We start from the raw sequence: 26,031 nt of genomic DNA on the forward strand, positions 1-26,031 counted from the left end.
AACAAATTCTTAAAATTCTAACCATTCAATATTATTTTGAAAAGATTAAGAACTTAACTTTAAATCTACTCTAAAGTTAATGACTTTTTTGTTCCTGTTTGTTGCACAAAACTTTCTAAAAACGTGGCATTTTGTTGCTGATTGCAATCTTCATGTCTGCCTGTGCATTCAAGCGGTTTCTTGATTTAGTTTTTATTGACAAAAGAGTACTAAATCCAGACTCGCACAAGTAAGTCTTCGCGAATGGAATGAGAGTACTTAGTGCTTTTTCACCAAGTTTTGGAAACATATTCATTGAACATCACCAATATTGTTCAAGAGTTTTGCTTTCAAACTGCATTTTGAGAAAAGGGTTCATGCCTAATTCTCAAGCTATTTTGGGCACTAACTCAAGCTTTTTTGAAGCTTCTTTTCCCAGAACCTCTTCTGTAATTTGTAACACACATGGCTTTATCAACTCTACAGCAATTGTATGAGGCTTTTTTGATTTAGCTACGTTATACGCCACATGGTAAGAAACTATTAGCAGCTACGAGGTTTCAAAATAATAAAGGTTTGCGTTAAGATTTTTAAAAATTAAAAGATATTTAGTAATAAATTGTAAAAAGATATGTATAAAAGCAAATACAAAAAAAGTTTGTATGCTTACAACATAAATAGAAGAACTAGATTGACAAAGGTAAACGGTTTAAGTTCAGAAAAGGAAATGATAGAAATAAAGATGATGCATTGAATACTTTTGCTGATCTATAAAAATTGGTTTCACTAAAGCTAAAAACAAGTTTTCTTAAATGGTATAACATACAGTAATTGCTGTGAGCTTTACAATTTACTGATGTTAAATCTTTAAGCACCACTTTCTGCACAACTAAGCTTAATAAAAGATTACCTTATAAATGCAATAGACTTAATAGAACCTGTTCTTAACAGCTAATAAAAAACCTGCTGAAGATATTAATATTTATCTACGTATTTCTATTAAAATAGATGCTAGCTCATAAACTGTTTTAAACAACTAATGACCAGTTAAAAAAACTAAATATTTAAAGAATAGATGATTAAAATTCACAGGTGTAAAACTCTAAGAAAGCTTTACTGAAATGTTAATTCTAAAGTAACAGCTATTAAATGAAATTAGTAAACTTAATTTACTTCTAGAAAAGAGCTCTTGCTCTATGACGTATTATAAAAAATAATTTAATCAGAAAATTAGCGCCAACTTCTTTTTATAGAAAAGTGTACTTTATAACTTTATAAACTTTATCAGAGTGAAAATCTCGTTATTTATCATACAAAAATTAAAGGCCATCTCGCACCCCTGGAATGCTGCCTCGCACCCCCAAGGGTTGCGAGCACCCCTGGTTGGGAACCCCTGCTCTATATAGAGATTTTCGCTATTCATTATTAGTTTTAAACATTTTTATAAGAACTTTAAACAAGATTTAATTTACTTCTATAAAAATTGTTTTGTTAGTGATTTTAGTATTTAGCTCGAAAATAATCGTTTCTTTTAACACTAAAACAATAATTAGTTGTTTATGTCAAGAAAGCTGAGGTTGTGCTTGCAAGTTGTAAAACAAAGTAGTAATTTTTTCTAATTTTTACTTGCATAAACTAAAAGTTAAAAAAAAATCTTCTTCGCTTTAAGTTATAGTTTTAAGGATAAAAATTATCCGCATAGCAGCGCAACAAACTAAAATTTATCAAAAGTTTAGATTTATTAGTTCAATATTACTGCATAGTTTATGTTTTTCCACAATACTAAAAAAACGATTGTTTCTAATAGTACTATAGTTTTCATTTATTAAAAAAGAAGTTTATGTCGATATTTAAAAACTTTATAGTGTTTTAAAACAATAAGATATTAATGATTACACAACTACTACTTAATAATAATAAAGAGTGCAACAACAAACACCGATACAAACAAAAGAAAGAACTAATATTCAAGTTTTTCAACTAGTTTAGAACGTTTTGTACTTAAAGACTGTTACTTATTTTTTAAATAAGATTTTCTGTAAATTAAAGTATTTTATAGAAAACTGTCAAAAGTTTACTTTCATGACAAAAAAGTTAAATTATTTGATTTATCAGAACAAAATAAAAAGTGTTTTTTAACTGTCAGTTTTCTCTATTGTTTAAGTATAAATATAACATTCTAGAAAGTTGCTGAATTATTAAGTTACAAGTAGTTATTTACCGCAAAAACAAAACTATTTACTTTTTAAATTAAGTAACTTAGTACTTAAGTTTCAATTATTTTTTCTGCTTGAAATATACTTCAAAGCAAACTAAACCTTAATGAAAAAAACGTATACAAAAAGTTTACAACTTTCTAACAAACAATTAATAAATAGTTTTTTAATAACGTCAAAAGTATGAAGGTTGCCTCAAACTTTATTCATGTCTAATAAAAGCATAGTTTTTATCAGGTTGCAACGCCAAGATAGTATTTACGTATAGCTAGCATTACTTTTTCACACAACTGATTGTAATATAAATACTACACAAAAGTATGACTACTACTTTTTTGACTTCAATTCTGAAAAAGTAGTAGTTAAAGTTAATTCATAGTTATACATGTTTTAAAACAACCTAAGTTTATTTAAATTTTAATTGAAAAGTAGTTTTTTTATAAGTATAAATTACTAATGAGCAACAAAGACTGTTTGTAAATTAATGAATTTGCTATTTATTAACTACTAGTAATTCTTTTATAAAAGTTATACTACCTACAAAAACTAATACACTTAAAAATTATTTATTAGATAAATATTAAAGAGAGTAAAAATATTCATTAAAATACTTTTGATTATTATGTAAAATAGAATACTTAACATTAAAGTTTTCGTTAAATTTTTTTTAGAATTTTTGAAAAAAAACTTTTCTGTTTAAAGTTCGGAACAAAACCATCCACTTATAATGTTCATTACACAACTCAGTTAATTTTTCGATAAAACGTCTTAGTTCAAAAAAAAGCTTATAATTGCTTAACTAAATGTTATAAAAATATATGTATCTAATATTTATAGATCATATTGCTACTTTATGTTTTCTTATACCTAATAAATACAAATCAAATTCAATAAGAAAATAATATTATTTACTGAATTAACTTCAATAACCACGTTGCTATTTATAGTATACTTAATACACTTATATAACAGATGACTAACAAATTTGTTAAAGTATTTTAGCTTTTAGTTAAAATAAATTATTTCTAGCACCTGTTTATATAAAAACTACAAAATTCCAAATATTGTTTTGGTCAAACTTTTATAAAACCAAATTGTTGTAACTAATTTTTTTATAACTTATTGTTCAAGATTTCTTTAATTATTTTTAAAGGAAAATTCTGCACTAATCTTAAATGAGATTTACAAGAAAACATCAAACTACAGAGAAGCAAAAACTATTTTCTTTTTTAACATTTTGAAGAAAATAAGAAAATCAAACAAAACTAAAACAGCTTATTTATTAAAACAATAGTAGTTAGTGTTACTGCAATGCTTCTTAAGTTTTAGTCTTTTTTAATAGTTATTTTACTTTGATTTGTTATAAAACTAATTGCTGAAATTTATAAAAATAATTTAAAGTAATAAAAAATAACATACACATACTTCAATAAAATTACTTTCCTTAAACTAACATAAACTTATCATAAAAATATTGACATAACGTTTTTGTTCTTTTTAACATGGGTGATTAAATATTTTTAATAACATGCTGTTAAAAACTAGTTTTTCATTATTTGAAAATTATTTTAGCATTTAGGGTTCTTGTAATTTGAAAAAAAAAGTTAAAGTTTTACAGCAAGAATTTTGTTTTTATTGTAAAACTTTTTAGTTCAGTTTAAAATCATTTGTGTTACCAGTTTAATACTTTAAAATAAATTTTCAGAAAACAAAGTTGTAAAACCCTAATGACTTCAATTTGTCTAGGTGTTTTATAAAAAAGTAAAAAACCAAGTACAGATACCTTTCCTTATAATATTTTATTAAGTTTTGTTTCATTCTACTATTTAAAACCGTATTTACGAATATATTAATAATCAGAGTACTTAATTCAAAGTTAATAGACCTAAAACCGAATGAGCAGTTTTTTTTTTGAAAAAATGGATTGTTAATTTTATGCCAGTAGAACAAATAACAAAACTAGTCTTTTTTTATGTTTTTGAGTTGTTGTAAGTCATTGTCTGACTTGAATGAGCATGTGGAACAAAAGAGTCAGCGCTGTGTGACGTTGCAAATCTTACTCTTTGTGACGTAACAAACGCCTGCGAAAGTGATCGATTTATTGAAAAAGGCGTGGAAATAAATTCCTTTTTTGAAAACCGCGACAAATGTTTTTTGATATCCGGAAAACGCTGCAGTTTTTCCAATGAACTGATTAATTTCGAATCCTTCCGACTGGCTTTTTGAGATTTTTCGATGAAAGATTTACGAGAAATTTTTTCTTCCTTTTTCTTGTTTCGAGATCGATCAGAAGATTTTTGCAAGCCGACGACATTGCCACGCTGGAAGGAGTCCAAATTGATAATTTAAGCTTGATTTCTCTCCAGCTCTGGAGCCAGGCGCAATTCAAAGCAAACGAAAACAAACAAGTGTATTTTTGAACCACACCTGATTAATTTTTTTTGCTGAAAAATCGTGTTGATTGTGTGACAATAAAAACTCGAACAAGTTACTCTATAAATGTTAAAATTTAGCAATTGGCCAGGTTTTACATAAGCACGTTATGAAGCCATTATTAGCACCATGGCTAAACTTGACCTGGAATGACCTTTGCATTATAACGCGAGGCAGCAGTAAACAATTCAATAGAAAATTTTACCAGTTGTTATAGATGATAGTTTTAAACCATCAAACATTGGCTTGGTAGAAAACAAGTGTTTTAACTTATAGGTTTATTTTTAAACAGTAAAATCGTTTAAAAGTAACTTAATTTTTATTTTGAACATTTACCAACAAAACTTAACAGAAATGGCATGAAAACTATTACTTATTATTAAACTTTATTTGAAAGTTTAAAATATATGCTTTCCTTTTATACGGATCAAAAACTAAATTTGTTCCACTTTTTTTTTGGTCAAAGCAATTTGATTGATGTAAATTAAAAAGTATGATTTATAACTTCTAAGTTTTGAGTAAATAATGAACAAATGATACGATATGTAGATAGTATTAATTTTGAAAATAACACATTGTTTCTGCTCTAGTATTATGTTTGAAAGTTCTTAGAATTTCGGTTCTTTATTTTGTCTGATCGCTTAATTCAAAAAGTAATGTTTAATATCTTAAAATATAATAACACAACAGAATCTTTGTTTTCTAGTTGAAATAAAACTGAATAAATTGTAATATAAATATTATTTTGCTAATGGCTGAATTTTAGACCGTCTTCTGTGAGAAATTAATGAAAAGTGTATATTAAACAGTGTTGAAATTTTTGCCTAAACTTGTTCTGTTGAAAGTAGCGAGCTTTATCGACTATTCTTTCAAAACGTTTGTTTTTGTAAAAATCTGAAAAAGTTTTTCAATTGCAATTAATTCTAGTTGAATATATTTTTTGTAAATAATTATCAAACTCTTTTGTAGTGCACAAAAAAATATAAGAGAGAAATATGACGTCATACCACTGAAAAAGAGCGCATTGAAATTTTCATGAAGGCCTAAGTGATTTAGCAACAGAACAGAGCAGAGAGTCCAAGATTTAAGCTCAAACACGCAGTTAACTTACATATGTTAATTTATGCTTTATAAACTGTTTTTCCTTTATTGTTTTGGTATTTTAGTAATTTTATGAATTCTACAGACTTTTTAAAATGATCATACTAGTTACTTTTTTGTGTTCAAACTCTTGAGAAATTTTCTTCAAGTTGTAAAGATAAAACATATATATAATACTAAAAATTCTAAATAGATTAAGCTTTAGTTTCATATGATTGGTTTTTTATCAGGTTTTGCATAAAGTATTAAAATCTAGCTAGACGCATAACACCTTGAAGTTCTGTATTTGTGTTTCACTGCAAAAAAACCGTTTAAATTTTTACAATATTTATAGTTAAAGTTTGTATTTAGAAAATTTTACAAAGCAAGCTGTTGTTTTTACTTTAAACGTAAATAATAATCGAGCAAAGTTAATATAAATTATTTTTTATGTTTAATTTATTTATAAAAGTTTAATGTATTATAAGTATTAAAGCCAAATGTAAAAAATAAGAAAATTATCTATTTTTTTTTATTGAGAACGTAATACTTTTATTTTTATCAAGTCTTTTAGTCATAGCAAGATTTATAATTTCTTTAAACGAGCTTTTAAACATACAAAAGTTTACTTTTAAACGCGTACTAGTTTGTTTTAAAATACATTTTTCTGGTAAATTGTTAACTATAAATCTTTTAATAATGTTTAAATATAATTATATTCAAAGGTATTTTCTTTTTTTCCTGTAGAAAGTTTATATATAATAAATACACTTTGTTAAAGTTTTAAAAAACAGTTTTCAAAACTGATAGTATATTTAAACTATTTGTTGTTAAAAAACACAAATAAAATACAAGTTGACTTTTATAGAGCAAAAATATTTAGAATAGTGAAACTATGAGTTTAGCGAAAACTTTTAAGTCCAGTTTTGTTTGCTTCTAAAACAAAAGTCAATTTCATTTACGTTAAAACCGCGTAATGTTTAGTGTGTTTGTTTATTTTATTTTATCATAGCGTCAGGTTTTATAAGTTTCTATTAGAAAGTGTATACGTTGAAGTTTTTAACCTTTAGAGATTTTCGTGGCTCTATTTTGTATTTTTCTAAACACTTTTATTTAGTTGATTTAAATTGAGTATATTTGAAGTTAGATTTTTTTAAACTACATGTTTTTATTCAAATTATAGCTAAAAATGTTAGTTAAATAATCATAAAGTTTATCAAATGATTACTTGGATAACTTAATTTTAGAATTTAAAATTTTATATGTATGTTTTGATAGATACTTCTAAATAAAAGTTCTACGTTTTGTGTTTTTTGAGTTGTATTTAAATTTAAGTATAAAAATTTTCCAAGTATCTACTTTAAAAGTCTTAAATCAATTTTAAAGTTTTTATTATGTTTTTACAACATAAAAATATTTTTGACCATAGTTTTTTGAAAGTTTACTTATATTTAGCTACTAAAGCTTGTAGTGTTAAACTTTTACTAATATAAGTGTTTCCTTCATTCATAAAGTAAAATATTAGTTCGGTATTTAGTATAAAGTTTGAAAAAATGAGTTAAACTACGGTAATAAACTTTCTTCTGAAAAAAAAAAACTAAATACAAAGGTCAAGACCTACTTAAAACGCTCTAAAACCCTCTTCAGTCTAAATTGACACATTTTTAGCAGCTAGCAAAAACTCAGCTACCAATGAGTTTTGTCATAAAACACCGCAGATTGTAGCAAGTTGTCGACGGAAGGGGCAATTACGACAATATTGCTGCTAAATTATTTACAACAAGCAAAGGTCGGTTTGCGACAAAACTTGTTATTGCTTTGCTTGCTGCCTTTTTATTGCTTATTTCTCGCTGGATGCAAAAGTAAAGCTCATATCTAGTCAATTTCTGCTTGGTAGGAAACATTTTAAATTTGGCAATTAAAGTGTTTTTTTATTTATTGCTGAAATATACCTCTGTGAACTTTACTTAAATGGAAGTTTATTCAAATTTATAAAAACTTTTCAACCAACCTGAACTCTATTTCCTATAAACTTTTAATTGACGTGCTACAAAAAAGAAACAAAAACACTTGATACTTACTGCTTAAACTAAATAAATCTTGAAGTTATGCAATTATATGCTAATTGAAGACAAAAGGGCACGTTATTGTACCTCTTGCATAATGGCCCAGCAATTACCAGGGCCGATTAATCAACGCATATTGAAAGGTTACAAAGTGGAGATGTCAGTCTGTGATGTGGTTTTTCATAAAACTGTTGTAATTGTTTATGCAATAGTTTTATAATGCTTAATTTTGTATAATTAACAAAAGTTGGTAACTGTACTGTTTTTTTACAATCTGATCGATCTCTTAATTTTTTTTTTTATTTGCGAATTGACTCAAATTATAACATAATATGGGGTGCAAAACTTAAATTAGTTATTAAATCAAAGTTAGTGTTTTAAAAGCTAAACGAACTGACTTATACATATTATGATATGTTTTAATAAAACAAAATAATTTAAAGCAATTTAATTTACAGGAGGCAAACGATTTAGTTTCATAATCTATGTTCATATAAGCTTTTAAATTCCGACCAGTTTTTACACAACTACATTATTATTCAAGTAAACTTGACATCAAATTCTTGCAAGCACCTACCCGAATGAAATAAATTAAATTTATAATTAATTATTAAATTAAATTCAAAAACTTTTTTATGTAATTAGCTTTTGATGCTTCATTGAAAACGAAAATGTAAATTCAGTGCTGTGATGCTTTGTAAATTTTTTTTACCTACGATAAAAAACCACTGTATAGGTACAATAAAATAAATAGAAGTACAACTAAAGTTTTCATCAACTTGAACTTTTCTAAGTTACACTGCAAGTTTTAGTCTTTAAACTTTAAAAAAACTCATGCAAAATCACGTTTGACAAGAAAACCAAAAATCACGAGGCGACGTGGAACGGAGCGTTTTAAATACCGCTAAAAAGTAATAAACGTCATTAACGATTTCGCAAACTGCTGAAAGCAAAAAGCAGTAAACATAACAAGCATGTCACTCCGCTCTGAAATTTCCAGAACTGCCACTAATCTGTTTATTTTTGAAAAATAAACAATTTTCTACACAAATCTGCTCTATCGAGTGCGTGTCTCGGTTGAATTTTGCCTACTTTTTATTTTAATTAAGTATTCTTGAGGTTCATAAAAGCCTCATTGCGCTTTTAAAGTGTAGGTTGAATCGATATATTATGTAACCTTATCATAAATGTTGGGCCATCGATTAAAGCATAAATAAAAGGGTGAATCTATTACCTTATAACCACGAAAATTATAATTACTTTATACTTATGATAGGTGTATGAATTTTTCATAAAAATACGCTTCTAAATAGGAAGTATGCGTAGGAGGCTATATAAGAAAGCGATTGACTTTATCTTTCTTTGTAATAAACTATAAAAAGACAAAATATAAATAGTATATAAAATTAAATCTTAACTTTAAACTTTGTCTAAATTTTTTTATGTGAACAAAAGTAACTGTTTACTATAAAGATAAAAAACGAATTTGTTTTTAGTTGTCAAAGATTAATTAATGTATAATTTGTTTACAAAAATAATGTATTCAACTTTGTAGATCATCATAGATAATGTAGTCTTTTGTATTTTAGTCTTCTTCGTTTAAAGATTGTTCGTGAGCTTCATTAAAATAGTTTTTAAACTATATTGAACTAGTTTGAAAAAATAAACTTTGATTAATAGTTTCATAATTGTTTTTATTTTTGGGTGTTCATTTAAAAGTTTATTTTTTCAACCTAGTTCAATAAAGTTGTTGTTCAATATTTAAACTTTGATTAATATTTTTCATAATTTTTTTATTTTTAGATGGTTAAAAGTTTAAATATTGAACAACAACATACCTCAACCCTCTTGAACATTTTGTAGCTGTTTCATCTTTTACGTAGCAATCATCTTTCCACTACTTTTATTTTTTTCAGTAGTTTACATAGAACAACTGGACACCATTTTACTACGTCACTACCTATTCCAAAAAACGTCACGAAATGGAGGAAGACGAAGTGGAGAAGTACGTGAAGTTCACGGAGGCCAGCTTGAGCAGGTTGAGGGAGAAGAGGAAGATGCTGAGCAGCAAGAACGAAAACACGGAGGAAAAGTCCTCGCAAGCGCAGCAGCAGGTGACCAAAGGTTGGTGATTTTGTATCTTTAATTGACGAACGTCTCAATTACTTTTTTATCTTAAAAAAATATCGAACTTAAACGTTTGTGAGTTTCAGTACGACAGGCAATAAAAATTTGCCTGATTACATGATTTGTTTACTTATCTTTTTTTTTAAGTATAGTTCGTCAAAAAGTAAAAATACAAAAGTAGGAACATATTTTTTAATAAATCTAAGTGAGGTTAAAACACATACCGTTTAGTTAAAAATCTTGTATCTGTTTTAATGACAATAACTTTAGTTTGACATGAAAATATCATTAAAACACTATAAAATAGTTAAAATATATGCTTTTGTATGTCTTTTATAAAATTAAAAAGTTTATTAGAAAAATATTAGTTGTACACAATTTGAATTTTTGCCTAAGATTGACGTACATAAGCTCTTATTTATTTTTAAAAATTTATTATATATGTACGTAAAACTTGTTTATGATAAAAATATATATAGGTAGAATTTATTAATTGTCCTGGGCATGACGTTAAACTGTTCTGGTGTATGACTCGATAACCGAAAGGTTTTTTGTAAACCAGGTCCTTGGACCAAACCTTTTAAGCGTATATTTTGTCGTTCAATAAACAATAACAATTATACTTTAACATTTTGTACAAATAACATATAAGACAAATTAACAAACTAAATCTATTATAAAATTTGATGTATAAAAATGTTTTAGTTTGAAAAAAAAATTATGTTACAATTTCTCTAGCTTAAATCTTCATTTTTATTTAAAAAACATTTAATCAGGTTAAATTTAACTTTTATAAACTTTATACTTATCTAAACCTTTTGTCAAATAAGTCTTACTATTTTTCGTTTGCAAGAATTTTAAAAAATTAACATAATGAAAAAGTACTTTAGTATTCTATTTTTACATTATTATTTTTTTTGCTAGAAAAGTTTAAGAATATTCAAATATTTTTATTTAAAAACAATTCTCCAGTTTAACGATATAACTTTAAGTATTATTTACTTTTTAATTTGTTTCTTTTAACTTTTTTAGTGAATCATTAAATCGTCTGTTTTAAAGATACTTTTTAAACCAAGTTTTTCCAAAGTTTAAACAAATATCACTTTAATTAATTAAGAAAACTTCATAAGTAGTTAAAATATTTGAAAATAAGGTCTTTTTTGTATCATACACTTGGAAAAGATAATTTTATATATCTTCTTGATTTTCTAGATAAAATACAGTTAGTGCTAAAAACGACAGTTGAACAGTTATAAGAGGTTTTTTTTTTCTAAATAACCTGTTTTGCCAAAACTACTTATTTTGATAAAATTTAAAACTTGTCCAGGTGTTTACCCAGACGTCCTTACATCCGACACGTCCGAGGAGTTCATCATGGACCATCCTGACCCTACTCTCGAGGACGGGCAGGAACTGCGTCTTGTTTGTGGGAAATTCCCTACTAATTTGCATAACGTGCTGCTCGAAGACATAGACTTTTACTACACAGAAAGAGGTGAAAAGGTTGGTTAGATTCAGAATATTTTGCTTTTTAATTTTACAACGAACTGAGAATTTCCTTATTTTTTACCTAATAATTTTTTATATGTTTCGGTAAAAAAAAAAGTATTTTTAAATATATGTAACTCAAATAAGATAAAACATAAGCGTTTTTGAAAATATTAAACGACCGTAACAACTTTTATTTGTTACAATTTTTTCTGCATTTCGTAACTATTATTTATACGATCATAGATAAAACTTTTTAAGAAAACTTAGTTTTTAAACTTTGTACAAAAAACTTGTCAGTAAGAACTATTTTTTTACTAGCAACCTCTTATTTTACGAAACAAACAAATAATTTATGTAATGATAAAACTAATAAAGATGTCGTAGTGATATACAAATTAAACTCTCGCAATAATTCTTAATACACTTTATAATGTAAAATACAACTGGTAGAAAAAATTATTTTTGATAAATCTTTTTTATTTATTCTTAACATTTTTAAAAAATCGGTTAGAGCTAAAAGAAACTGGATGTCTGCTTTTAATAATTATTGCCTAAATATGCTATCTTTCTTTGTACCTTGTGGGTTATAAATGTGTAAGTCTATCTATATTTAGTATTCTAATTAACTTGTTTGTCACTAATCATTAAAAAGTTATTTAATGAACTACCAAAACAAATGTTTTGTTTTACAATCTAATTTTACAGTCTAGCAATCACAAAACTTTAATATTCTCCCTTTTTGTTGTTTATTTTCAGTTCCAAACTTTTTAAACCATGTTCGCTGGTATTTACAGTTGGAATTAAATTTGTTAACAGAGCTGGGTATTCGAGTTAATTGGCGTTAAATTTAATTTGGCAGCCACGCTGTTAAACTTGAACAAGTTTTAGGTGTAAAAATACATTGTTTGTTTTGAACTGACACCAAATCAACTGATTTTCGTAAAACTTTGCGGCTTTTAAAAATTAAAGCTGCATTTTTTTTCAGATACTATTTTTAAATAGTTCTTTTTTGTATTATTATGACTTAAATATTAAAGTTATTATGTTTCGTATAAGGATAAATGTGGGTTGATTGCTTTAAGTATAGCAAAACCGCAAATAAGTCTACTTATTGTTACGCAGTTAACATTCCAGGTAATAAATATGTTTTAATGTTTTTTCTAAAGGAATCGAAAATAAAGAAAAATACTAACTGATTTAACTTAAACTACTAATTTTAGCTAACAAGTTAAAGGTTTTTAAAAATTATGGCTCAGCAATATTTTTACAAAGAACAAATCATACGTCGTCATATCAAATATTAATGCAATGTTTTTGTTTTTTGACATCACCAAGCACTACTTCTGATGGAATTACTAAAAGAAAATAGTTTTGAGTACTCCAGATTTTACTTTTTATTAAACTTTAGTTTCTTGATTTCCAACCAAAGGTTAAGATGTATATTTCATATGTATTAGAAGTATAAATTTAAAATAATTTTATACTAAAATAAAAATACTCACGAAAAATAAAATCTTTGATATTATAAAACAGTGCTTTTGACATTAGGTTTTATGCAAGCTTTTTAAAAAAATAAAAATGTGTGAAATTATGACTTAATAAAGTTTTTTACTTGATATGTTTAAAAGTATTCTCAAAAAAACAATACTGTTAAAAGTTGTTACAAACAAAAAGTTTTTCAAACACAATACTTACTTTTAATGTTTTTCTAAATATCTTTAAAATGCAAAGTCTCTTGAAGAGTATTAATAAAACGTGTATAAATTGAAAACTAAATGTAGACTGTCCTTTAAAAGTTAGTGCAAATCTAACTTGTTCATTTTATAAAGATTGAAAAATGAAGTCAACAATAATTTTTATTTTTTAATCAAAATTTTTAACAAATTTTGTTATTGTATTTAATGTTCTTTTTTTTTAAGTTATTTTAAACGAGTGAAACATTGTTTTGATTTTAATTCAAAAATTTTAAATTATATTCAAACAGTTCTTGATAATTTAGGCCCTACTTAAACAGTTTTTTTGTTTGAAATATTTTAATTAATTATTTTTTTTAATATCTTGTACTAACTATGTTTTAGAAAGTGTAAATGCATTTTACATTCCTACCATACTTTTGATACAAATGACTAATTACCTAATAAACCAAATAAATGACTTCATATGCTTGTTTTTAACCTTTTAATAAACTTTATGAGGTTAACACCTATCATGCAAACTAATAAGATAATAATGTTTTATAAATTCTAAAAGCTTGTATTGTTGAAAAATTTATTCCAAGTCTTATTTTCAGAGTGTTACATACTCTCAATAGTGTTGTTAATTTTAAGTTCTTTTATTAAATTGTAATACATACATTATAAATATTTACTGAAAATTATAAATAGTTAAAATCTTATAAACAAGGTAACTACTCATATTATATTCCTTATTGAAAGTATATGCTATGTGTTATATCTTTTCATTACTATATAACATTAAATATTTATCAATGAACTCAAAAAAAGTTTTACCTAAAGCTTTTTAAAAACTACCATTTAAAAAAACAACCAAGGTGTTATTGCATAAAAATATTACAAATATTTAGGACTGTTTTATAAAAAGGTATAGTTTTAAAATAAATGCAATCATCATCATCTTTCAACACAATAATGTTTCAGACTTGTGTTGTTGTTTCTGAGAGGTTCGGTACTAACACACTGTACAGGTTTTCAGCGGACAATTCTTTTTGTATATTTTCTCCGTTTCATCCAATTAGAAAGTTTGCCATCACCGCTAAAATCCACCCGTTAGTTTTAAACTATTTAGTTTTTGTTTCCTTTATAATAACGAACGTTGCTTTTGAACTACACGTAAATTTTAATTACTTTTCTACTTATAAAGTTCCTAAAAGTTAGTTTATAAATCTAAATCTAAGTTTTCTGCTGTTTCAGTAATTTAAAAATCAAGTTACTTTTTAGTTGTTTTTTTACTAAAAATGCATTTTTGAACTGTAAGTTCTAAATATTTTTTTTACATTCCGTATTGAAATTTGATATTAATTACACAAATAAGTTGTTTCTTGTTTATTAACAAAAGTACGATAATAAATCAATCATGATTAATCTTTAGTAAATTATATGGTTTGCGTTTGTGGTAAAAAGTTAAGACTTTACAAGCTATAAAAAATGATTTTACATTTTTTAAAGTACTGTTAAATACTTAACTTCAAAAGTTTTTGTTAAAGAGGAGAAATTAAAGTTTTGTTCTTATATAAGATTATAGAAAATTGCTAAATGGTACACCTTAATTAATTTAATAAACGGTTTGATCTTTGCTATTATAATAGGTCTGTTGTTTAATAGATGGTAATGAATTTTGTACTCGAGTGTGTAGTGTATGCTACAACATAACTTTCTCACTTACATACCTTCTCTTTATACCATAGACGTAATTCATATGTATAATCATACTTTATACTAAAGTGTATAAAACAAAATAATAATTAAAATCAAATTTTGCAACCAATTTGAGTACTTAACTGCAGTAAGTCATAATTAAATGAGATTTTCTGACTTTTTATCTTTGCTAAGCTTTCAAAATTCACCCTTCTTTTTTTTTTCACTTTGTTAACACTTCTAATACAACTATTTTAAAAAGTCATAACATTAACATTTCAATATGACGTCACTTGATATTTGGAGAAAGTAAAACAAATCGATAAAACTATGGTATTTAATTTTGAAAAACTATATCATTGTAAAAATATATAAACATTGATCTGTTATTTTTTAAACGTTGTTTTAAATTGATTTTCCTAAACTGACAATAGCAGTATATATTTAGTTTACAAGATAATACTATTCCCATATCGGAAGTCATTTTTAAAAGTCTTGTATTACTTTTTGGTTTATTATAGTGATTGCTTTACCGTATCGATATAAACTTTATTTTCTGTATGTACTCATAGTTTACACCATGAAAAATAATCCGTTTGTTAAAATAATAAAACAAGTTTTTTGTTTGTAAATGACAGTTTATAATGTTGTTTAACAGTTCTTCAAAAAACTATTACAATCGATATCTATTTAAATTGTTTTTTTTTTTATTTTTTAGTTTTGAAAACTTATATTTTAAAATGTTTTCTATATGCTTTTTATTTTTATTCAAATTTACGCATTTATTGAGACTTTTTATATGAAATTTCAATTTGAAGGGCAAGCTTCAGCAGTAAGAAAATAAAGCGAGCTGCTCAATTTAACCGTTATAAAAGTATTTCAGTTGACAAACCAACTAAAGCCTGGCTGGGAGTTTTGCAATCGCTGCAAAAGTCATCAAATATTTTCTGTCACTTCTTGTCACGTGAAAGATTCTCGGTTTTTCATTTCTCGGCGTTGTATTGATTACTTTCTTAATTACCTCTCCTTGAATGTGATAAAAATTCTTATTTCTTTTACCTGTCTCATGTTGACCTTTTTGCGACCAGTAGTTACAAGCTTAAACAATAAAGCTGTTAAACTAATATTGTTCAAAACTTTATTAAAGTAATCAAACTGTTAAATAATGTTTGAAATCTGTGCAGTTTGTAGGAAAAAAAAGTAACTTTAGAAGTTTATAAGCATAAAATGCAACTGGATTATCGAAATTGTTTGGAAATTTTATTATCATGATCTAATCTTTCATATAAACATAATAATATAAAACTTTTTAGCTTTTAATTACAACAACCCACTTACATTACAATTGTAAAAGTTTGTTGTAGTTTGTGTAGAAAATTATATTTATCCTCAAAAATTGTTGCTTATTCAAATAAGATGCAAAAATTGCCATGAGCTTCGGAGATTGCAAAGTTTAAGCTAGACTTATACTTTGTAGTTTATTTATTTTGTAACATAGTTGCTACTGTTTATTCAAAACTGCAACCAATTTTGTCGTTCGAATTGTAAAGTTTATGAGATGAAGTTTTAAATAAATACTGTTCGTTTTATGTACTGTTTACTTGTCGTAATTACCTTGACAATCGTAAAGTATGAAAAAGTATACTTTAAGCCATAAAACGTAGCTAGAGTTTTTCTTATCTCGTATAAAAATATGCCTACACATTGTATTACTTGGAGATAATTGTTTTCATAAACATTGTTTCAATGATACTTTTTTCGCATAATAAAACTAAAAGTGTATTTGTATATTGAAACTTTTATTAAACAGTAAAAAAATATATTAGTAAGTAGCTATCTAATTTTTAAAAAATACTTAATAATAATTTAAAGTTAACAATTTCTTATTAGTTTAAGTTTTCCAACATTAAGAAATAATTAAGTTAAGCTTCTAAATAATCCTGTTAAATTTTTTTCACATCTTGTATAATTTTTTTAATTGAAAAATATTTATTGAAAGACTTTTTTAATTTCAAACTATAATAAACCAATTGAAAAGTAAGTTTAAAGTTAGTGTGATTTTGAGTATTACCGTTTAAAGTTTTATATTTAAAGCTGCTGATTGCTAACTAATTCTTTTGTAAAAGAAACAAAAATACCAGCCTACATAAAAATGTCTTAAGTACTCCTAAAAAGATGCGCTTCTTTAAAAGTCACTAAACTTTTGTGTATTTTGTTATTTTTTGATTTTTTTTATAGTGTCTAAATACACTTTCGGTTTGTAGTTTTATTGTAAAAGTATTTGTTAGTTACTTTGACAATTTTTTGCCAAAGTTTTCTGTATTATAAAACATATAACAAATTTTTAATATTTTTAAAACTTCGCGATATAAAAATTTTCTATATATATATATATATATATAACCTACTATACAAAACTTTTACGTAACTAGCAAACATCTTTTTTTTTTGCAAACAGGCTGTTTGATACCCTGGTGATGCTTACTATAATCATCAACTGCGTGTTTCTAGCCCTCGACCAAGAAGTTAGGTCTGCAGAGTGAGTTTGTTTTCCTGTTTCTAATAAAACAATGTAGTAAGCAAAACCATTCGTAAGAAGACTAAAAGTTGTCCAGTATTATAAGACAATAAAACAAATATAAGTTTTGTATATTGTGTACACAGCTATGACAAAAAGTATCAAAATATTTTAACTTTAGTTTTTCTCTTTTTTTCGAAATTTTAAAAATAAACATAAATTTTTAATAAAAATTCAATAATTCTACTTTTTTTTATTGAATGTTTTAACAAAATAGAATCAATCATAATCTAAAATATTAAAAATTCATAGTTTGTTTAAACTACAGACTTTTTGTTAGTTTTTTGCCAAACATACTTCATCATAATTTAAATTATCAATTTTTATTCAATTAACTTTACTATAAATTTTCTTTCGGTAAATTTTCGTAGTAAATTTTTTAGATAAATGATTTAATTATATGAGTATGCTGTAATCATAATCACAACTAGTCGCTGTTATATAAGCATATCAGTTTTTTAACTAATATAGAAACTCAAAAAAATTAAACCATTCCTCAATCACACCCTTAGTTTGGTTAAATTTAATTTTTCGAAGTTCAGTGCTTTAAGTTTTTCTTGAAATATAATTCAATTAATTTGAACTTGGCTTCTTATGCCCTAGTTTTCTGTTATGATTTTTATAAACTTTTTTGAGTTTCTTTTATTTCGAAGACGAACTTTATGTCTTACAAAGTTGTGTATTTTTTCTTCTTTACTTAATTATATCAGTTTTAGAGTATATGTAAATCACAAAATCTCTTTAATGCAAAGTTGGTAACAAATTTCGTAGTGTGGAAATGTTGTAAAAAGCTTGAAACTTATTAAAAAAGTAAATGCTCTTACGCTTTTACAAACAAGCTTAATAATAAACTTTTCTTATTTTTTTAGTTCTAAATGTTCTTTTACTTAACTATAAATGTAAATATGATTATAAATATTAAAAACTCCTTTCCCAAAAAAATTACAAAAAGCCGACTACTTTATAAACAAAAACTTTAGACAGTTCATTAAGTTGTTAAAAAATACTTAAACATTACTTCACCCAAATTTGATAAAGTTTGAATAATTTTCGGGGTACTCACAAACAAACGCAAACTGTATACCACATCCCATGTCAACTACCAGTCACAAGTTTAAATATTTAATGACTCGCTGCGACGGCTCACGTCCAAATGGACTTGAAAAGTTGGCAGGCTGGCCGCGTTTCAGTGACCACAACCCATGAGGGTGTCTGACTTGGTTTTTGCAGTCACGAAAGTTGCACGAGATTTTGTAAGCAAGACATCTCGCATTATTTTGTTGTTTTGAATTTTTTATTTCCAAATGTACATGCTAAAACATTAATGTTATACGCAAGTATACTGAATTATAAACATTGGTTCAGTTATGTATACTTCTTTTTTTTTTAGTTTATTTTCTTAAAACAAAAATTGTTTATTAATGGTTAATTTATTACTTAAGATTAAAATTAACTTAGATATTTAATTTGAATGATTATTTATTTCAAATTATTATTTAGCACGTGAACATATCATTTAAAGTAAAATATTATTTAAACAAGTTAATAAATTATTTACACTAGACAACTAGTTTCTAAAACTAAAAATCTTGTAAACTATTTAAATTGTTTTGACCATATTTTTGAAAGAAAAATAGCATAGCTTAAAAAAACTATTAATCATTATAAATAGTTCAAATTTGTATACCAACTAAAAACTTAGCAACTTAAACTTTAAGCGCAGTTAATGTAGTTCAAAGGTAATTCAAAATAAAAACAATTTAAATTTTACTTTAAAATCGGTAAAAATTTTCAATTAAACTAGTTTTTTCTCCAAATGTAGAGCACTATGCCGACTTGCTAAGTCCATGTGAGTAATTAAAATATATTTTTTTTTAAGAAAGTATAAATTAGTTTTCCACAGTCTTATATATTTATAAAAAATAACAAAACAAAAAATTCTAGATTATATAAATCTTTCAAACTAAATACCATTGTTGCAAAGTAAATTCTATTATTTCACCCATGTATATTAGGTGGTTTAAATGCCTACTTTTTTAATATTTATATTCAAAATTTTTTACAAAAAATATTACAGTCTTAACTACTCTACTATATTTAAAATTGGTGTTAAATAAAACAAAACCTTATTTTTTGTTTTACAGGTTAAATCATACATATGTTTTTTTTCAGAAACTACAGAATTAAAAAAAATTTCAGTAATTTTATAAAAAGTTTATTGTCAGTTTTTAAATCTAAACTAATAGTTATTAAAATTATGATACTTATTATTCATACTAAACCAATTGTAACACAATAATTTAAATCTTTACTAATCAGGACAAACTGCCATATAATTTTTTATATCTTAACATTTTTCTGTTGCTGATTCAAAACTTACGTTAGTTTTCGAAATTCACTGATTCAATACATTTGTATTTATTGAAAGACCTAAATTTACTTACCTTTAAAGCTGCTAGTTTACAGAGTTCCTATAGCATTTTTTTACTGTCATCTTCCTTGTGCAGATACGTTTTTCTCGGAATGTACATGATAGAGATGCTGGTGAAGATGATTGCGAAAGGGGTAGTTTGGGACAAACACACCTACCTGCGGGATCCCTGGAACTGGTTGGACTTTGTGGTGGTGGTGATTGCCATGGCAACTATAAGTTACGACGCAAACTTGTCAGGACTCAGAGCTTTCAGGGTTCTCAGGGCTTTCAAGTCCGTCTCTATTATACCAGGTAATAAATGCGTGTTTTTTGATAAATAGCTGTTTTTGTAACTATTTTATTTAACAGTGTTAAAGTTAACAAACCAGTAAAACTAATTATTTAATATATTTTTGTTTACAAAAATATTAAGCTTAATCAGCTTTAAAATAACTTTTGTAATTATTTTTTTAACAACTGTTGGTATAAATAAAAACTGTTGGTATAAAGTTTTTTTTAGATTAAACACTTTAAAATTATGTAGTAAAATTTAAAAAGATTATGTGTTCATAAGTCTATACTTGTGGTTAGAAGAGAACAACATTTAAATAAAAGAAAACCGACTACATCAATTTTGTTAGCACCCTGGAAAACTTTCACTTTAAAATTTTTGCGTTATAAAATCAAACTTAAAATAAAAAAGAAACTTTTATGAGGAGAAATTTGAATTAATGTGGTGGTCATGTTTTCCCATTTGTAAAAACGTTGCATTGATACAAAATAAAAATATGATGCTAAAAATCAATACAAACTTTCCGTAGTACATTGATACAATGCATGTACTCATAAACTTATTTTCGGCAAAAAATTTTAGAGTTTTTTTATAAGTCAAAATAAAAGTTTTATCATACTGGCAGTTTTTGGTAATGTAACAAATGAATATAATTGTGTCAAACAAAAATCAATTTTTTTACTAAAATAGCTTCTATTTAAATTATTTTATATGGTCAACACTTATTTGAACCCTAATAGTAATTTTTTTTTCATTCTAAAGAGCTTTTTCATAAAAAACTTTAAAAAAAGGTAATTCAAATTATTTCAAGTTTCTTTCTAAGTAACTAGACTTTTTTTAGTATTTTTTTTCGTCATTTTGAACGTATATTGATTTATATTTTATGATTCTAATTAAAAGTATGCCTAATTAGCAGTTTAAAACTTTCTAGTAGATACTTTTGGTCTACTAGACTGTTTTTATTAGACTATGCTTAAATTTTTATGAACATTAATGTTAAAACTTTTATTAGATCGTTTGTTATTATTTGTATAAGACTAGCTTAAGTTCCTACATTCAACATTTAGGAAATAAAATAACTAACATCTTAAACTAAAATTAATAATGGCATAACTAACTATTATTTTCAAAATTATGTATTCCTTAGTTTTATTATAGCTCTAGATATTAAACATCTCTCAATATATTTCTACTGCAACCAACCTTTTCAAGAAAGTCAAAACTTTCTAGGTTAAAGTTCACTATACTTTGTTTTACTCTCTTAAACAAAAACAAAAAAATACTTTTTGAAACTACTACTTAAGTAAAAGTAAATAGCTTTTTGGTGATCAAAATTTTAATAAATTTTATAGGTAATTTTTTTTTAATTTTTAACAGCGTTTTACTGTTTTACTTTTTTCGTACTAATAAGTAAAAATAAAGTTTATAATTACCATTAGTGGTTAGGTTTTTATTAAGATACTTTTTACGCTAAACTGTTCAAAAAATTATTGGATTAATTAAATCAAACATAATTTTTTTCAACAATATTTAGAATTAAAAACAAATAATTACTAAACTTTGACTTCAAACTAAAATGTTGACACAAACTTTTTAAACACTTTACTTAAATATTTTAACTGCATAAAATATTGTACTGTTATTTCAACTAAATCTAAACTTTAAAACTTTATTTTTATTTATCCATAGAAAATTCTTAAAAATAACTTACTTAGCTTTATATTCAAATCTGAAAACAATGCAGGACTGAGAACAATAGTGAACGCAATATTCAACTCAATGAAGCCACTAGGAGAAGTTATGCTGATCATGATCTTTCTCCTGGTTATAATTGCACTCATTGCGCTGCAGGCTTATCAGGGAGTTCTCAGGAGGAGGTGCGTAAAAGTACCACAAAACTCCTCCTTGGACTGGCAAGCATACGCCACTAACCAAAGTTTGTGTATATTTATAACCGTTTACTGTTTAACATTATGTAAATGAGCCATCTTGTTTGTTTCTGTTTTCTTTTTTTAAGAATACGTAGTTTATAATACATTTAGATACGTATTACATTTTTTTTAAATATCTTAATAAACGTTGTTTTAAATATGAACCACAATTTTTCTCGTATACTAAAACCTTTTTTTTTGTTATTATATTTGTTTAAAGCATTGCAACTTTTAAGTTTTAAAGTAAATTATGTTTTTACAGATGAATACAACATATTAAGAGTCTTAATATTTTGTTCTAAAACATAAAAGTTTTAATTGTTTTCAAAAGCATAACACTTTTTTTTGTAACTTAATATTCAAACAGGTAATTGGTACATAGTTGATGGAGAGCAAGCTGTTTGCGGAAATGTAACCGGAAGCGGGTTAGTTACGTCATCATACTTTTGTTAGAACAAAAGATTTTAATTTTATCTATTTATAAGTTTATAATGCAACTACTATTACTAGTTGTATAAACTCTCATCAACTTTCTACTAAAGTTATAGTAAGTTAGATAATCTACTAATATCGTAAGAATGTTGTAAAATAGCAGTTTTATAAGACTTTAAGTTTAAAAACACTAATTAGATTTTTTCAAAGTATTTCAATATTATAAGTATTTTAATCAGAAAAATCTTTAAATTAGAACCTTTTTAACTTTTCGCTTTGAAATAATCTAGGTCAAATAAAACATATACTGATCTAGTGAAAATTCTTTCGTCGAGTTCAAAATCAATTTAGTTTCAAAAAATATATTTTAATTAACTTTTTGATGTTTGGTAGGATCGTGAGAAAAATATATTCTTAAAATATTTTACGTTTGTAAAATGTAGGCCATCAGTCAAAAAGCTGTGTCTATTACGTCATATATCTAAACAAGTTTATTAAGCTCACTTGGCATCAACTGCTTTAAATTACAATAGTTAAAGAAGATTATGCAAAATTTAAGAAACTTTTTGTTAAAAAACAATTTTCAAACACAAAGTAAGTTAGTTATTTACTTTTGCATCGATTTTATAATTATGCTTTTACATTGCGTGAAATCTATTTACTTGCTGGTCAAAAACACTTTTAAATTATTTTGAATTCTTAGATTCTATACGTAATTATTTATCATGAAATTTTATTAATTGTTTAATTAATGTTAACAATTTATAAAATTCGTGGTCAAAATATCTTGTATGATTCTATACAATTTTATTATAAGTTCACTTGACTTATATAGTTTGTTGTCTTATTTTTTATGATATACATTTATTGATATTATTATGTTTGTTTTCAAAACAAACTTTTAAAACTTCGTGACTTTGGTATTATTCTTACTTCGAATAATGACAAACGATAAATTCATTATAATACATCAAAGAGTGGTTGTGTAAAAATAAATTCCGTTTGGTTTTGATTAGTTTGCTATTAAATAACAAAAACATAAGTGATTTCAGCCTAATTTAAACAAACGTAGAAACGCTGTTTTTTTTTTGTAATGGAAGTACAATCTTTTGATAATTTAATTATTTTTCTAAGCTTTTAAGGCATTTTAACAAAAATCTACCTTTTAAACAGAACAAAGGGTAAGTTTTTTACAAAATGTCATTCAAATGGAAGAAACAAATAGTTAAAATAAAAAACACGTGTTTAGAATAGAATTTCAAATTTGACGCTTTAGTTTGTACTTAATCTACAAAAGTACAAGTTCTACTTCAAACGCTTAAGCTATCATCTGAATATTTTTTATTGACCCTTTTTTACAGCTTTAGTTTTCTCTTTTTTCATGTTTTTGTTATTAGTTATAACTGTTTAAAAGCATTAAAAAAAAATTGAAAATAAGTTAGATTTAGTTTAATACTTTTATTGTTATAAATTGACAATAACAGATTTATTAAAGTAAGTCAAATTTTACACAACAAATGAAAAAAGCGCTCTGTCCAAAAATAAACCAAACTGAAAGCAAAAACAAAACATATTGTTTTATAAGCGCAACAAAAAACTTATGTAAATTAGTTTGCGGTATTTTTCTTTCGAACGCAAATATTTATTACATTCCCTTCGGAAAAATGCCTTTTTAGGAATCACACACACAGAAGCAGTGCATAGAGCATAAGGTATTAGCGTGAACGCCATATGGTCCAATGTTTCACCACAGTAGCCTTTAACTTTCTGCTTCAAGTGTATTATCAAAAGCAGATACTTTTAATAAATAGCGTCAAACTCTGCTATGGGTCATAATCAAAACGTTTATTGAAAGCTTCGAGTAATAGTCAGCACTTCACTTGTAGGTAAAATCGTAAAACTTTTCAAAACTGATTTCTGTTTTCACCTAAAAGTGTTTCTAAATTTAACTTTAGCTGTTTTTAACAGCTTAGTTTCTCTATGGTAAACATAAAAGTTTTCATCATTGCAATTTTAAGATTCAAGCTGTGACGTCATTATAAATAATAAAGTTACGTCACATCGGTAGATGACAAGATCTCCCGAGAGATCTAAGATATTTGGTCAGATACGAAGCTTCCTGCTGAATATTGTATGCGAATTTTTATTTAAAACTGTTTTTTCTACCATGGCAATTTATTTTTGGTACTTTTTCATATAAATATTTCTTACGAATCCAGCTCTAGTTTAGTTTAAGATTCTTGTGTAAGCATAAATTTTAAGTTATGAAAATAGAATTCTTTATTTAGCTTTAAACTTTAAAGCTTATACCAGTTAACTGGAATTGTCAATATCCAAAGCTTGTCTCGTGTTTCCCAAAACTTTGTGTACTATTGCAAAAAGAAACCTAGTTTAGCGTTTTGATTAATCAGATTTTCATTAAGCTGACAAAACTTTACACAAATGTCAATTTAGAAATTAATCATACATAAAAATAATTTTAGTTTTTTTTTTCATAAAATAGTTCAACCTTTACTCATATATTTTTAAAACCATTATTTTTTTACTACCAGCTGTTTCTTGGATTTCTAACCATAAACTGGATTAATAAAGTAATAACAACAGATTCTGACCGTCATTAACTATTATTTGAATATACTGATAATTTTTTTGCTTGTATAAACAGTTAAAAAGTGAACTATAGTCTAGCTACACCGTATAAGTTTATTATCTTTAAAAACTAAATTTATAAGCAAAAATTTTTTTTAAACTCCTAATTGAATTTTTTTCACTTAAGCCTTTTTTTAACTTTTTAAAAGTATTATAGGATCAAATTTACATAAATGACATCATACAGCTTATGTCCAGCCAATTACGTGTGCTTGAATGACGTAGGGCCGAACCCGAACTATGGGTGCACCAACTTCGATAATATGGGGTACGCTCTTCTGACCACATTTCAACTTATCACGCTGGATTACTGGGAAAACGTGTACAACATGGTGAGAATATTTGACAAATTTTGCAAATTATCTAAATATATTTATGAGTTAAAATAAAATGTTTTGAAACTAACTTTTATTTCTGTTACTTAAACATTTATTTAAACAAAACTAAAAATTTGAGCTAACTTAGTGATAGTAAGTATCTATGAGATTTAAAAAAAAAACAATTTTTAAGGGAATTTACTATATTTTTGTATGTAAGAATATAATGAACTTTCCGTATTCTTAAATATGATATTTACATAACTTCTAGGAATTTTGTTAAGCCCAAAACTCTTAACTTTCAATATAAACGTTATGTTTATATAAATGGTTATAGATTACTAAACAAATTAAAAGTTTTTAAATTTTTTAACACTTTTGTTTCACTTAGAAGAATAAAAAAATACTTTTGATTAAGAACTACTTACACGAAGCTTCATATTGATAATTAGCTTTTTTTATTGCAGCTATCAAACTAAAGAAAAACATTTTAGTATGCTTTTATAAATTAGTAATTTTCGTTTTTAGATTTCCAAAAATACCATTTATTTATTTTGTTTAATATAAGTTTTAAACTTTTTAGAAATTTATGTTTATACCGGTTAGTATTTTTAATAGAGTATTTTCACATTTAATAAGCGTTGTTTGATAAA

The 26,031-nt window shown here is 25.3% G+C and overlaps 1 protein-coding gene across 1 annotated transcript in view; it reads left to right on the top strand.

Moving 5' to 3' along the window:
- Positions 1 to 11,254: 11,254 nt before the first annotated feature.
- LOC145832410 (sodium channel protein 1 brain-like) overlaps positions 11,255 to 26,031 on the top strand; it is a 30,693-nt gene continuing 15,916 nt past the window's right edge. Inside the window, exons 1-7 of the mRNA XM_082939727.1 lie at positions 11,255 to 11,404; positions 14,050 to 14,177; positions 17,225 to 17,305; positions 19,852 to 20,069; positions 21,794 to 21,985; positions 22,348 to 22,405; positions 25,249 to 25,393. Coding sequence (XP_082795853.1) covers positions 11,276 to 11,404; positions 14,050 to 14,177; positions 17,225 to 17,305; positions 19,852 to 20,069; positions 21,794 to 21,985; positions 22,348 to 22,405; positions 25,249 to 25,393 — 951 coding nt within the window. The 5' untranslated portion in view covers positions 11,255 to 11,275. The remainder of the gene's footprint in view (positions 11,405 to 14,049; positions 14,178 to 17,224; positions 17,306 to 19,851; positions 20,070 to 21,793; positions 21,986 to 22,347; positions 22,406 to 25,248; positions 25,394 to 26,031) is intronic.

The sequence above is a fragment of the Thalia democratica genome, chromosome 3 (genome assembly GCF_965202585.1).
Source record: "Thalia democratica chromosome 3, ktThaDemo2.hap1.1, whole genome shotgun sequence".
NCBI classification, from domain to species: Eukaryota; Metazoa; Chordata; class Thaliacea; order Salpida; family Salpidae; genus Thalia; species Thalia democratica.